Below are 15,103 nucleotides of genomic sequence, written 5' to 3' on the forward strand. Positions count from 1 at the left end.
CTCACCTGGCTGTTAAGGCACGTTACACCAACTTGTAACTTTCTCTTTTTTTTTTTTTTTTTTTTTTTTTAAACGGAGTTTCGCTCTTGTTACCCAGGCTGGAGTGCAATGGCGCCTTCTCAGCTCACCGCAACCTCTGCCTCCTGGGTTCAAGCATTTCTCCCGCCTCAGCCTCCTGAGTAGCTGCGATTACAGGCACGTGCCACCGTGCCCAGCTAATTTTTTGTATTTTTAGTAGAGACCTATGTTGACCAGGTCAACCTATGTTGACCACCATGTTGACCAGGATGGTCTCGATCTCTTGACCTCGTGATGCACCCGCCTTGGCCTCCCAAAGTGCTGCGATTACCGGCTTGAGCCACCGTGCCCAGCCTTGTAACTTTCTCTTTTTAAAAAATATTGAACTTCACTTCTCAGCCATTAAGTCTTTTGAGGCTACAGACCGAGTCTTACTTATTTTCTTTTTTTTTGAGATGGAGTTTCACTCTTGTTGCCAAGGCTGGAGTGTAATGGCGCTATCTCAGATGACTGCAACCTCCATCTCCGGGTTCAAGCGATTCTCCCGCCTCAGCCTCCTGAGTATCAGGGATTACAGACATGTGCCACCACGCCTGGCTGATTTTGTATTTTTAGTAGAGATGGGGTTTCTTCATGTTGGTCAGGCTTGTCTCAAACTTCCAACCTCAGGTGATCTACCCGCCTCAGCCTCCCAAAGTTCTGTGATTACAGGCATGAGCCACTGCATCCAGCATCTTACTTATTTTCAAAAGAATACTAATACTCAATCAGTGGAATAAGGAGCAGGGCAGAGCTCCAGGGCTCCAGGTTGAATCCATACCCAGCTTTGGGCCTCACCTGGGACTGGGTAATGGCCCTTGACACAAGGAAAATAGAGAATTTCTGTGTTTTTCTCCCAAGTTGATTCGTAAAGTCTACACCTTACCACCTTTGCATGAAGCAACCCATCTCAGATCCGCTCTGCTGCCTCTTTAAAGAGACCGTAAAGTGTGTGCTTGGGGAATGGGAAGGAAGAGAGTAGATCATCACAAACAGCACAGAAAATTCTCTGACTTGGAGCTAAATGGGATGTGTCGATAGCAAAGATCTGAAACTTGTCCATATTAAAGTGCAGAGCAGATGGTGCCAAGTTTCTGGCATGCCTGACCGTGAAATGGAAAAGACAAGGAGAAGAGACCCTTCCATTTCCCCTCCCAGAGTCCCTCACAGTCAGGATGCCACGCAGCTCCCAGGCAGGAGGGCCCTGTGTTTGGCTCTGACAATTAGCATTCCTAGTAACAGAGGCCCCCTTGGAAAGCACCTTCCCTGTGCAGGTGGACTGAATCCAGCAGGGAGCAAGTTAGAGGTAAATACTGCTCCACACCCTGAAGAAGCCACTGCACAGCTGCCTGGCTGGCTTAAAACCGTGATCAGAATTCCCAAAGGGACTTGCCATGCACTGTCTTTTACAGAAAATATTACAGAAGGAAATGAAAAAAAAAAAAAAAACAGCTTTCTTACCTCACTTTCAGTAAGTGGAGGTCGTTTTGGCTTTTCAGCTGCTACATCCTTGAAGAAAGACAGGACAAGTAGTGTTACAAACGGATTTTAGCAACTCGCATTCACAACATTTTGAATGAGCTAAGTGGGATGCTTATAACTAACCAATCATGCTCAGAAAGCAAAAGTAATTACAAGTAACCTTGGAAAGTCTATGCAAATTCTAACACAATTACCAGTTCTCTGGATGAAATGCAGCAGAGCTCAGTAATATACAATTGGCGAATTTATTCACACAGACACTAGGTTCTTACAAATGTCCCAGGCACTGTGCTGGGAGCTGGAGATTCCAAGATGAAAAACAACTGTGGTTCAGCCCTCAAGGAGCCCACGGTCCACTAGGAAACACAGATGTGCCAGTCAGTAATGGAAGCGCAGAGCACGAGAGCTGCAGCAGAGTCCTGGAGAGGAGCTGTGGGAGCATAGGGATCTAATCCCTGTTGACCCACTGGCCCCGCTGTCTACTAGACTGCAGGATGCAATGCTTCCCGGATGAGAAAGGAGGCAACCTGGCCATCAGGCAGTGACCGGCTCTTGGCAGGGTCTGCAAAAAATGAGTTAGCATTCTGCCCTCCCTCGCTTTTTTTTTTTTTTGAAACAGGGTCTCTCTCTCTCTCTCAATCTCTCTCTCTCTCTCTCTCTCTCTCTCTCTCTCTCTCTCTCTCTCTCTCTTGCACCGGCTTGGAGTGCGCTGGTGCAATTATGGCTCACTGCAGCCTTGACCTCAAGTAGCTGGGACTACAGGTGTGCAACACCACACCTGGCTAATTTTTGTTTTTGTCGTTGAGACAGAGTTTCACTGTGTCACCCAGGCTGGAGTGCAGTGGCACTAACTCTGCTCACTGCAACCTCCTCCTCCCAAGTTCAAGCAATTCTCCTGCCTCAGCCTTCCAAGTATCTGGGATTACATGCACGTGTCACCACCCCAGCTAATTTTTTTTGTATTTTCATTAGAGATGAGGTTTCTCCATGTTGGTCAAGCTAGTCTCAAACTCCTGACCTCAAGTGATCTGCTTGCTTCAGCCCCTCCAAGTGCTGGGAGCACAGGCATGAGCCACTGAACCTGGCCAAATTTTTTATTTTTTGTACAGATGGTGTCTCTCTATGTTGACCAGGCTGGTCTCGAACTCCTGGGCTCAGGTGATCTTCCTGCCTCAGCTTCCCAAAGTGCTGGGATCACAGGCATGAGCCACTGCACCTGGCAGATTCTGCTTTTTTATAACTTCCCTTGCCTCACAAATTTTGGAAGCTGCCGCCAATCCAGAGGAAAGCTCATGTGAATTTTTTCATGACGGTAGCTGAATGAATATGGAAGGTGTAGTAAATTATTTGCAAAAAACAGCCACACTAATTCTCCTCCCCATACCCAGGCTTTTACATAGTCTCCACCCACAGAGACTCTGGAATTGGCCATGTGACTTGCTTGACTCATAGGACAATAGCAATGCCATGCGAACAGACACTTGAAATATGCTTGCACTTTGGGGCTTGACTTCTCAAGCTGCTCTTGGAACCCTTACAACCACCACTATGTGAATGAGCCCCAGTTAGGCTACTGAACACATGTGGCTCATGGCCCAGTTACCATCCTTGCCTACAGCCAGTCAACCGCCAGAGGTGGAAGAGAAGCCACAGACCTCAAGCTGCCTGCAGTCCTCTGAGAAAGCCAGGCTGAAAGTAAATGAGACAGAGAAGAGCCACTCCAGCTGAGCTCAGTACAAATTACCAACTCACAGCGTTGCGGGTAAATAAGAGATTATTTTTTGTTGTTTTTTGAGAAGGAGCTTCACACTGTTCTCCAGGCTGGAGTGCAGTAGCACGATCTCAGGTCACTGCAACCACCGCCTCCTGGGTTCAAGCGATTCCCCTGCCTCAGCCTCCTGAGTAGCTGGGACTACAGGCATGCACCACCATGCCTGGCTAATTTTTGTATTTTCAGTAGAGACAGGATTTTACCATGTTGGCCTGGCTGGTCTCAAACTCCTGACCTCATGATCTACCCACCTGGGCCTCCCAAAGTGCTGGGATTACAGGTGTGAGCCACTGCGCCCGGCCAAGAAATTATTGTTTTAAGTCAGTAAGTATTGGGGTGATGTATTACAAACACACACAGCAAAAGCTAACTGATACAGAGGGAGATTTCAAGGTTTGAGGCAGAAATGACAGTGCATACATATCTCGGAGATATCTTCCTTCCTCCTCCAGTACCTCCAAAAATCACGTGCAAGATAACCTGTTCAGATGCTTGACTTTCTGGTTGTGGAATACTTCATGGAAAAGGAAACCTAGACCTACTGGAGGTGAACTGAGGCTGGAACCTCAGGCGCAGATGAGTACCAGCCTACCTGCCTAAAAGGGCATGCCCAGAGCAACTGGCTGAGGCTGGGACTGAGCTGTCCTGTATCAGTGGGCAGAGAAGAAGGCTACCCAAGGAGCACAGAGTTGGTAAATGTCTCCCCATACAGAAGATGCCAGATAGGGAGTGGGGGATGGATAAAAATGCTTGGTAATGGGCTCAAGTCACACCTCCAGAAATGAGTGTTTGGAGACACTCGTGTGGCCAGCATGCCTGCTCTGGAGCCAGTGGAGGCCAAATCAGTCTTGTGAGTGAAGGGGAGATGAATCAGACGGATTAGAGCCTGGCCCCACCTTTCCACCCAACACTGGCAGGGGATAGGGTGGGTCCTGGCCCCACCAATCCCGGGGCTGCTAGAGACGAACTTTCTGGGGAGCCCCAAGCCAGAACAGATGTGGCCCAAACTCAAGTATATTGGTCCTAACAAGGGACTTCAAAGGACTTTGCTCTTAACTTGGAGATCTCACAGGATTCTGATTGTCAGTCTCCACTCACCCCTGCAGGTGTCTCCGCAGCATGAGGGGGAGAGGGGCAGGAACAGGGGGGGAAAGTACAAATAAGAAAACTGAGGCCCTCCTCAGCCCTTTATCTGCAATAACAACCTGCGAAGTGCCTCCTGTCTTAGTGCCTGGACCCGGAAAGCACGGCATAAATACTAGTTCTTCTTCTTCCCGACTACTAGTGGGTGAGAAGAGATGGAATTCAAAGTAACAGAGCACAAGAGGCGACCCTGCTCTATAGAGAAGGAGACTGAAGTTCCTGGAAGGTTGCACAGTGGACCACAGACATGCAGATAGTGCCTGTAAGAATCAGGGGTAACCTGGCTAGGCACGGTGGTTCATGCCTATAATCCCATGCCTATAATCCCTGAGGTCACGAGTTCAAGACCAGCCTAACATGTTGAAATCCCATCTGTACTAAAAATACAAAAATTAGCTGGGCATGGTGGCATGTGTCTGTAGTCCCAGCTACTTGGGAGGCTGAGGCAGGAGAATTGCTTGAACCCAGGAGGTAGAGGTTGCAATGAGCTGAGATCACGCCACTGCACTCCAGCCTGGGTGACAGAGCAAGATTCTTTCTCTGAAAAAAAAAAAAAAAAATAGAACCAGGGGTAACCCATGTATGTATCTCCCCTGGAGGGCAGGGATGATCTTTTCAGCACTTCTTGTCCTACCTCACACAGAGTAAGGGCTCGACAAACATTTGCAGTTCACAAACTGAAAAACCATGCCCTCTGCTCAGGAGGCCCCAAGTCAAAGAAGCTCCACAGAAATCAAGGTCTTAGGCTGGGTACAATGGCTTATACCTGTAATCCCAGCACTTTGGGAGGCTGAGGCAGGAGGATCACTTGAGGCCAGGGGTCCAAGAACAGCCTGGGCAACATAGCAAGCACCTGTCTCTACAAAAAAAAAAAAATTGGCCTGGCGCGGTGGCTCACGCCTGTAATCCCAGCACTTTGGGAGGAGCGATGTGGGTGGATCATGAGGTCAAGAGATCGAGACCATCCTGGTCAACATGGGGAAACCCCGTCTCTACTAAAGATACAAAAAATTAGCTGGGCATGGTGGCGCGTGCCTGTAATCCCAGCTACTCAGGAGGCTGCGGCAGGAGAATTGCCTGAACCCAGGAGGCAGAGGTTGCTGTGAGCCAAGATCGCGCCATTGCACTCCAGCCTGGGTAACAAGAGTGAAACTCTGTCTCAAAAAAAAAAAAAAATTAAAAATTAGCTGGGTGTGGGAGCACACGCCTCTAGTCCCAGCTACTTAGGAGGCTAAGGCAAGAGGACCAGTTGAACTCAGGATTCAAGGCTGCAGTGAGCCATCACTGTGCCACTGCACTCCAACCTTGGTGACAGAGCAAGATCCCATCTATCAAAAATAAAATAAAATAAAAATGATGGTCCTAGGAAAACTAGAAAAGCAAAATATAGCATCCCATAGACAGTCCGAGCTATCAGAACAATCCAGGCAAATTTTCCATGTGCCCAAAGCCAAAACTGCCTACGCCTTTCACTGATACCCCCATGGCAGCCAACTCTCTGCTGAAATGGCTCTATTGTTGCAGATACTTGCAAGCCTACATGAGAACTTATAATAAGGCAACAGTGAAAAATACCGTCTGGGACTTGGAACTGTCAGGAAACCTATCAGAAGAAAACCAAATGGACCACGCAACTTTTGGCCCTTCCTTAGACTAACAGTGGACATTTCAATATCCCAAGTATGAGTTTTTAAGCTTGGAACAACTCAAAATATATCTATCATTAGAAATATAGGGTTGGGGTCACACACCTCACCTTAAGCGTTGAGCTTGAGGGGTGAGGAGAAAGAGCACAGTCCTGGAGTCAGAGAGACCTGAGTTTATGTCCTGGATCTGCCAGGACCAGCCGTGCAATCTGGGAAAGGAATGTGACCTCTCTAAGCCTCAGTTTACCCATCTGCAAAATGGGAATGATACCTTCTTCACCAGGCCTTTGGGAGTGGGGGCACAGAGGACTTGCTTGGTAAATGGCAGGTGATTTAATAAAGATCATGAATTGACAGAGGATCCAGGCAATGAAAACTACAACTGCCCTGGGCTAATTGATGGGACTAAATCAATGTCCAGCTGCTGGGTTTCCATCTGTATCTGAGATCCCCGAATCTGTGTTTCTCTCCCTGGACCTCCAAGCACCACAGAGGGCCTGTCAGATTGACACTGAACTCTGGGTGCCAGAGTCCAAACCTGCTGACTGCCACATGGTGCCTGTGACACTGGCTGCTTTGTGCCATTTCCCCAAGGCTGGCCTGGCCTGCTTTAAACTCCTGGTGGCATTCTGCCTGGGATTGGCAAAGCCAGGCAGGGGCATGGGAAGGGGACTGTGAGAGGTGGCAATGAAATCCCAAACAAACTTCCAGGTTTGGAAAAGCTCCTCCTTTCCCAGAGCAGGCAAAACTTTTCTCACCCTGGTTGGGGTGAAGAAGGAGAAAAGGAAGAGGTCTAAGAAGTCCAACAGCCAAGAGGAATTTTGGATTTCTGTATTCAGTGGCCTCCACTTCCCACTGACAACCACACAGGAGCCTTGGATTCCACAAAGGAGAATGAGGCTGAGAGCTTGCAGTTGGGCATTAGAAACAGGGTAGAATTCAGTCCTTTCAAAAGTCTGAGAGGGGCTAGTCACGGTGGCTCATGCCTGTAATCCCAGCACTTTGGGAGGCTGAGGCGAACAGACCACCTGAGGTTAGGAGTTTGAGACCAGCCTGACCAACATGGAGAAACCCCATCTCTACTAAAAATACAAAAAATGAGCCAGGTGTGGTGGTGCATGCCTGTAATCCCAGCTACTTGAGAGGCTGAGACAGGAGAATCACTTGAACCTGGGAGGCGGAGGTTGCAGTGAGCCAAGATCACGCCATTGCACTCCAGCCTGGGCAACAAGAGCAAAGCTCTGTTTCCAAAACAACAAACAAAAAACCCCGAGAGGCAGGAAGGATGCATCTGAGCTGGACCTTGCAAAACCCCTCTCAAAGACGCCGGAGAGGGCATTGTAAGCCACTCTGTAGGACTGAGAGAAAGATGCCCACCCTGGGTGGGCCCAAGCCCCTCACCTCTTGCTTCAAGGTGGAAGCAACTCCTTGTATTGTCCACTTGGCAATACTAATCAGAAATTAATTTGCCACCTAAGAGCTGACCAGGAGAAAGTCTTCATAAAGGAAACAAGCCAGGCCACTGCAGTGATTTAAATGGGGCTTAGGGCACTCAGTTAGTTTGAGCACTGTGTTTGTCATTGAGACAAACCCCAACTGTGTCTTAATTTCCCAAATTGCTCTCTTGGTGGGAGGTGGGGTGGAACAGCTGTGGTCCTTGCTCCAGAGGGACCCTTCTGAAGCATAGATTAATTTAATATGAACCAGCTACTCAGAAGAGCATAATTTGTCCTATAAACATTTTCCAGGGTTTATTCCAACATCCAGAGGGAGAATCAAAGCTCTTTAAGATGTAAAAACAGGCTTCTAGGCAGGCATGGTAGCTCACATTGTAATCCCAGCACTTTGGGAGGCTGAGGCAGGCGGATCACCTGAGACCAGGGATTTGAGACCAGCCTGGGCAACATGGCAAAACCCCATCTCTACAAAAAAATACAAAGTTGGCCGGGCATGGTGGTACACGCCTGTAATCCCAGCTACTAGGGAGGCTGAGGCACGAGAATCACTTGAACCCAGGAGGTGGGACAGTGAGCTGAGATAATGCCATTGAACTGCAGCCTGGGCAACAAGGGGGAGACTCTGTCTCAAAAAAAAAAATGTTTTTTAAATGGGCTTCTGCTTTTACATGGCAATATAAAATTTGGTCAGAGGGGGCTTATCTTAGAGAAGAAAAAGCCAAACTTCTATTTCCAGCACACATTAATGACTTCACACCGTAACTGTCTAGGAAGCAATTAACCAGGGGGTTGCAGAATGATCCTCTGGGCTTCCCTTGGTCAGAACCCACGTGGCCCCTGCTGCAAATGAACCTGCACCAGGACTTACAGGCTGAGGCTGAGGGGCTCCTGTCTTGCCTCATGACACTTTCCTGCTGTGCTCTTGGTCAGAGTTTTCCCTTCTCTAAGATGGACCCCAACACACCTATCTGCCAGGGATAGTGGATCGAGCAGGCTTCAGTGCATGTGACCCCTCTGAGAAGCTAAAGAAACACCAGAGCTGATGGGCGTCGTGACTCACACCTGTAATCCCAGGACTTTGGGAGGTTGAAGCGGGTGGATCACCTGAGGTAGGAGTTCAAGACCAGCCTGACCAACACAGAGAAACCCCGTCTGTACTAAAAATACTAAATTAGCCAGACATGGTGGCTCATGCCTGTAATCCCAGCTACTCGGGAGCCTGAGGCAGGAGAATCACTTGAACCCAGGAGGTGGAGATTGCAGTGAGCCGAGGTCATGCCATTGCACTCCAGCCTGGGCAACAAGAGCAAAACTCCATCAAAAAAAAAAAAAGAGAAAGAAAGGAAAGGAAAGGGAGGGGAGGGGTGGGGAGGGGAGCGGAGGGGAAGAAGTACCAGAGCTTACCAATTGTCGCTGGCAGATCTGCCCCATGGTGGGGAAGGCACTTGCTGAGCTCAGGTCCTTTCCTGTGCTTTTCTACTCTCAACAGCTGGGTCTTAAACACCTAGAGAAAGACAAAGTTCAAGGAAGGCAGGGTCAAGGTCTTGGCAGCCTCATTTTGTCCTCACCAATTAGAAAGCTAAATACCTTGGTACTGAGAACCAAGACATAGTGCAGACACATTTCTAGATGATGCATAAACCCAGGTAAAATGATATAAGGTTTCTCATTTTGTTTGTTTGAGGCAGGGTATTGCTCTGTTGCTCAGACTAGAGTGCAGTGGCGCCATCATAGCTCACTGCAGCCTCTGTTGCTCAGACTGGTCTCAAACTCCTGGGCTCAAGCAAACCTCCCACCTCAGCCTCCTAAAGTGCTGGGTTACAGTCCTGAGCTATTGCTCCCAGTCAAGGTTCCTGGCAGGATATCATTCTAGAATTAATTCCCTGGAGCCTGGTCTGGAGGTGGTACTTCATCACCAACTACAACCTCCTCTGCTTATAACTATACCCAAAGAGTCATGCTTTGGAGAGGAAATCCAATAAAAGTGGAAATTAGCAAAGACATCTCCAAAAGGCCAAGTCAGAGTTTCACTCTGTTGCCCAGGTTGGAGTGCAGTGGCACCATCATAGCTCACTGCAGCCTCAAACTCAAACTCCTGAACACAAGCGATCCTCGTGCCTCAGCTTCCTGAGTAGCTGCAACCACAGGCACATGCCAACATGCCAGCCTAATTTTTAAATTTTTCGTAGAGACAGGATCTCGTCATGTTGCCCAAGCTTGTCTTGAACTCCTGGCCTCAAGTGATCACCCTGCTTTGGCCTCCCAAAGTATTGGGATTATAGGCGTAAGCCACTGCATTCAGTCTATTTATGATTTTCAAAATCTCACCCTATAACTTTTTAAGGTTATTTTTTATAATGTACACATTATTTATATATGTTTTTTTAATGAGCTATAACTCACATACCAAAAGATTCACCCTTTAAAGTGTATAATTCAGTGATTTTCTCTATATTCACAAGGTTGTGCAACCATCATCATTAATTCCAGAAAATTTTCATCACCCTATAAAGAAACCCATACCCATCAGCAGTTATTCCCATTCAATTCTTACCCCAGCCCCTGGCAACCACTAATCAATCTACTTTCTGTGTCTGTGAATTTGCCTTCTGTCCATTTCACGTAAGTGGAATCATAAAGGTATATAATTTCAAAATAATTAAAATACATGTACTGAGGAATGCGAGATATGGCTTGGCTCTGTGTCCCCAGCCAAATCTCATTTTGAATTATAACCCTCATAATCCCCACATGTCAAGGGAGAGACCAGGTGGGAAGTAATTGGATCATGGGGTTGGTTTGCCCCATGCTGTTCTCATGATAGTGAGTGAGTTCTCACAAGATCTGATGGTTTTATAAAGGGCTCTACCCGCTTCACCCAGCACTTCTCCTTCCTACAGCCTTACAAAGAAGGTGCCTTGCTTCCCCTTCACCTTTCACCATGATTGCAGGTTTTCTGATGCCTCCCTAGCCATGCTGAACTATGAGTCAATCAAACCTCTTTCCTTCAGTGGCTCATACCTGTAATCCCAGCACTTTGGGAGACCGAAGTGGGCGGATCACAAGGTCAGGAGTTCGAGACTAGCCTGGACAATATGGTAAAACCCCATCTCTACTAAAAATACAATTAGCTGGATGTGGTGGCGTGTGCTTGTAATCCCAGCTACTCAGGAGGCTGAAGCAGGAAAATCACTTGAACCCAGAAGGTAGAGGTTGTAGTGAGCCAAGATTGTGCCACTGTACTCCAGCCTGGGTAAAAGAGCAAAAAACTCTGTCTCAAAAAAAAAAAAACCACCTCTTTCCTTTTTAAATTATCCAGTCTCGGGCCGTTCTTGATAGCAGTGTGAAAACAGACTAATACAATTTGTCTGCAAAGATATTTTACTGATGGAGCGCATAACCAAATTGGTCTGGAGCTCCCTGGCCGAAGGTGTAAAGCCTTCTAGGATTCATCGCTGGCTTCTCTATGAGCTTCCTCTGCAGAGGCACTGATGGGTCCCTAGTTCAAAGCAAAGCATGAGGCCAGGCGCCTCATGAGGTGGCTCACACCTGTAATTACAGCACTTTGGGAGGCTGATGCAGGTCAGGAGTTCAAGATGAGCCTGAACAACATGGTGAAGCTCCATCTCTACTAAATACCAAAAATTAGCCAGGCATGGTAGCACATGCCTGTAATTCCAGCTACTTGGGAGGCTGAGGCAGGAGAATTGTTTGAACCAAGGAGATGGAGGTTGCAGTGAGCCAACATTGCAACCAGAGTGAAATTCCATCTCAAAAAAACAAAGGAAAGCATGATCTAAAAATAAAATATATGCCTTGCAATTATTTGCTCATTTTTGAGACAGGGTCCTGCTCTGTCACCCAGGCTATAGTGCAATAGTGCAATCACACTAACTGCAGCCTCCACTTTCAGAGCTCAAGTGATCCTCCCACCTCAGCCTCTGCAGCTGGGACTACAGGCTTGAACTACCACACATGGCTAATTTTTAAAATTTTTTGTAGAGACAGGGGTCTCACTATGTTGCCCAGGCTGGTCTTGAACCCGTAGGCTCAAGCGATTCTCCTACCTCAGCTTCCCAAAGTGCTGGGATTATGGGTGTCAGCCACTGCACTCAGCCATAATTTATTATTTAACTTTGTTTTTATAAAAACATGTTCTCATTATGCTACATGGGCTTAACAAATTTCGAAAAATTCCACACACATTTTTGCCTTCCTTTCTCATCCCCAGGCAACTTCCTAAGCCTAGTTCAAACACTGCTCTGAATTACCAAAGCACTTACAGAGAATGCATGTTACCTCTTTCCCATTGGTATTTATTTCTTAAAAGCTCCCTGAGTCTTATAACACGACAGAGAAGATGATGCTATCACCCCCTTTCTTTCCAGGCTTACAATGTTGTTACCCAGGAGACCGAGTAGGAGGAAGGGAAGGAACCCTTGGGACTGGCCCAGGGCGTTCACTTCGAAGGTCATTCAAAGCAGAGTTGCTTTTTGTCTAGAGAGGATTTGGCCCAGAGGTCATGTAGAAATTGGTGGTGTTTCCACCAGCCCACCATGCAGGCCAGTTTATAGCTAGTGGTCCCATTGTCCGTGCACTCTCACCCAGGAAGCAACTGGCCCTCTCTCTGGTACTCGCACAGGTCTCTGTAGAACTGTACCCCTCTCTCCTTCCTCAAGATCTAGAGCATCTGTGTAAGCCAAGTATTGCCCTCCCCTAAACTGGCACAGGCGTCACCACAACACAGCTTCAAATTCGATGCTTCGTTTATTGTGTCATTTACTTGAGTTTAGGGACCCTATATCTCCACATTTTAGTAACAGAAAGATCCACATTCATTTGAATTTTGCTAATAGCTGGGTTCCTTTCCCTTTTTTGTTTGTTTGTTTTTTAAGGAATAGGATCTTACAGTTGAGCTCGGCGGCTCATGCCTGTAATCCCAGCACTTTGGGAAGCCAAGGCGGGCAGGTCACCTGAGGTCAGGAGTTTGAGACCAGCATGGCTAACATGGTAAACCCTGTCTCTACTAGAAATACTTTAAAAATTAGCTGGGCGTGGTGGTGGGTACCTGTAATCCCAGCTACTCAGAGGGCTGGGGCAGTAGAATCACTTGAATCCTGGAGGTAAATGTTTCAGTGAGCAAAGACAGTGCCACTGCACTCCAGCCTGAGCGACAGAGCAAGATCCTGTCTCAAAGAAAGGGAAATAGGATCTTGCTATGCTGTGCAGGCTGGTCTCAAACTGCTGGATCCTCCTCCCTCAGCTTCCCAAACTCCTGAGATTACAAAAATGAGACACTGCATCTGGTTTAGCAGCTGGATTTCTTGTTCCTTTCCAGGTAATGCTTTTTTTTCTTTTTTCTTTGTTTTTTGAGATGGAGTTTTGCTCTTGTTTATTGCCCAGGCTGGAGTGCAATGACACAAACTCTGCTCACTACAACCTCTGCCTCCTGGGTTCAAGTGATTCACCTGCCTCAGCCTCCCAAATAGCTGGGATTACAGGCATGCGCCACTATGCCTGGCTAATTTTTTTTTTTTTTTTTTTTAGTATAGAGACGAGGTTTCTCCATGTTGGTCAGGCTGGTCTCAAACTTCCGATCTCAGGGGATCTGCCCGCCTCAGCCTCCCAAAGTGTTGGGATTACAGGCATGCGCCACCACACCCGGCTAATTTTTTTATGTGTTTTTAGTAGAGATGGGGTTTCTCCATGTTGGTCAGGCTGGTCTCAAACTCCCAACCTCAGGTCAGGCTGCTCTCGAACTCCCAACCACCTGCCTTGGCCTCCCAAAGTGTTGACATTACAGGCATGAGCCACCATGCCCGGTCCATGCCTTTTTTTTTTTTTAATTGCATTTTAGGTTTTGGGGTACATGTGCAGAACATGCAAGACATTTGCATAGGTACATACATGGCAGTGTGTTTTGCTGCCTTCCTTTTTTTAAAAAACAAAACAAAACATGGTTTTAGCCTCGATTTCAGAGAGGATGTACCCACTATTCAACTGAGTTTCACTTTGCCCTTAAGCAACTCTCTTGAAAGTCATTATAATTAGCATTTATTGAATACTTCCTGCCTGCCAGGCACTGCTATAAATATAATACCTCATAGGCATTAGTTCACAACAACCCCTCATAAGTTCTATCTTCCCACTTTTACAAGTGAGGAAACTGAGGCTTACAGCACTCAAATAGCTTCCCAAGGTCATATGGCTGTAAGTTAGCCAAACTGAGATTTGAAGTCAGGCTCCTCCATCCTTTTCTTTTTTAGGGGGTGGGGGACGAAGTCTTGCTCTTTCACCAGGCTGAAGTGCAGTAGCGCGATCTCAGCTCACTGCACCCTCCACCTCCCGGGTTCAAGCGATTCCCCTGCCTCAGCCTCCAGAGTAACTGGGACTACAGGCACTGCCCACCACACCTGGCTAGTTTTTGTATTTTTAGTAGAGATGGTGTTTCACCATGTTGGCCAGGATGGTCTCAATCTCCTGACCTTGTGGTCCACCCGCCTCTGCCTCCCAGGCCAGGCTCCACCATTCTCAACCACTCTGGCACACTGTCCTTCAACTGCAGAGCATCAGTCCCAAATCCTGAGGCCAGTAGAGGACAGATGGGTACTCAAGGAAGAGAGGCATTTTACAAGTTATCAAGCTGTGAGGAATATCAACACAGCATTTACCTTAAAAAAAAAAAAAATAGATGGCATTAGCTCAGTCACTTCAAACAAAAAAGCTCAACTATAGTGAGCTTTGGCCCAGTTATAAATTACTGTGTATCCCTAAGAAAGTGTTTGCCCCTCTCTGGGTCTCATCTGTAAAATAAGTGGGCTTAAACTCCAGGATCTACCATTTAAGATCCCGAGAGCTGGATAGCTCTTTCTTTTCTTTATTTGGGACAGTCTCACTCTGTCACCCAGGCTGGGGAGCAGTACAGTGGCATGAACTTGGCTCACTGCAACTTCCTGTTGCAGCCTCCACCTCCTGGGTGCAAGTGATTCTCCCACCTCAGTCTCCTGAGTAGCTGAGACTACAGGCGCTTGCCACCATGCCTGGCTAATTTTTGTATTTTTAGTAGAGACAGGGTTTCACCGTGTTGGCCAAGCTGGTCTCGAACTCCTGACCTCAGGTGATCCACCTACCTTGGCCTCCCAAAGTTCTGGGATTACAGGCATGAGCCACCATGCCCAGCCAGCCATTTCTTTTTAAATTTTATTCTTTATTTATTTTATTATTTTTTTGAGATAGAGTCTCACTCAGTCACACAGGCTGGAGTGCAGTGGTGCGATCCTGGGATCACTGCAGCTTTGACCTCCTGCACCCAAGTGATCCTTCTCCCTCAGCCCCTGGAGTAGCTGGGACCACAGGCATGCACCACCACATCAGGCTACTTTTTTTTTTTTGTAGAGATGGGGGTCTCTTTATTTTGCCCAGGCTGGTTTTGAACTCCTGGCCTCAAGTGATCCTCCCATCTTGGCCTCTCAAAGTACAGGGATTATAGGCGTGAGCCACCTCGCCCTGCCAGATTATCCCTTCACTCATTTTATTTTACAGAGGAC

At 47.4% G+C, this 15,103-nt stretch overlaps 1 protein-coding gene across 8 annotated transcripts in view; it reads right to left on the reverse strand.

Annotated features, from left to right (window-relative positions):
* HK1 (hexokinase 1) overlaps positions 1-15,103 on the reverse strand; it is a 132,572-nt gene that overhangs the window by 104,495 nt on the left and 12,974 nt on the right. For all 8 annotated transcript variants that reach the window (XM_078345691.1, XM_035268139.3, XM_078345689.1 and 5 more), the window contains 2 exons: positions 8,961-9,060; positions 1,519-1,566 (listed from right to left, as the gene is read on the reverse strand). Coding sequence is in view for 5 of the 8 variants with exons in the window: in XM_035268139.3 (XP_035124030.1) it covers positions 1,519-1,566; positions 8,961-8,987 (75 nt within the window). In the remaining 3 variants the exon portion in view is untranslated. The remainder of the gene's footprint in view (positions 1-1,518; positions 1,567-8,960; positions 9,061-15,103) is intronic.

Source organism: Callithrix jacchus, chromosome 12, assembly GCF_049354715.1.
Source record: "Callithrix jacchus isolate 240 chromosome 12, calJac240_pri, whole genome shotgun sequence".
Classification (NCBI taxonomy): Eukaryota; Metazoa; Chordata; class Mammalia; order Primates; family Cebidae; genus Callithrix; species Callithrix jacchus.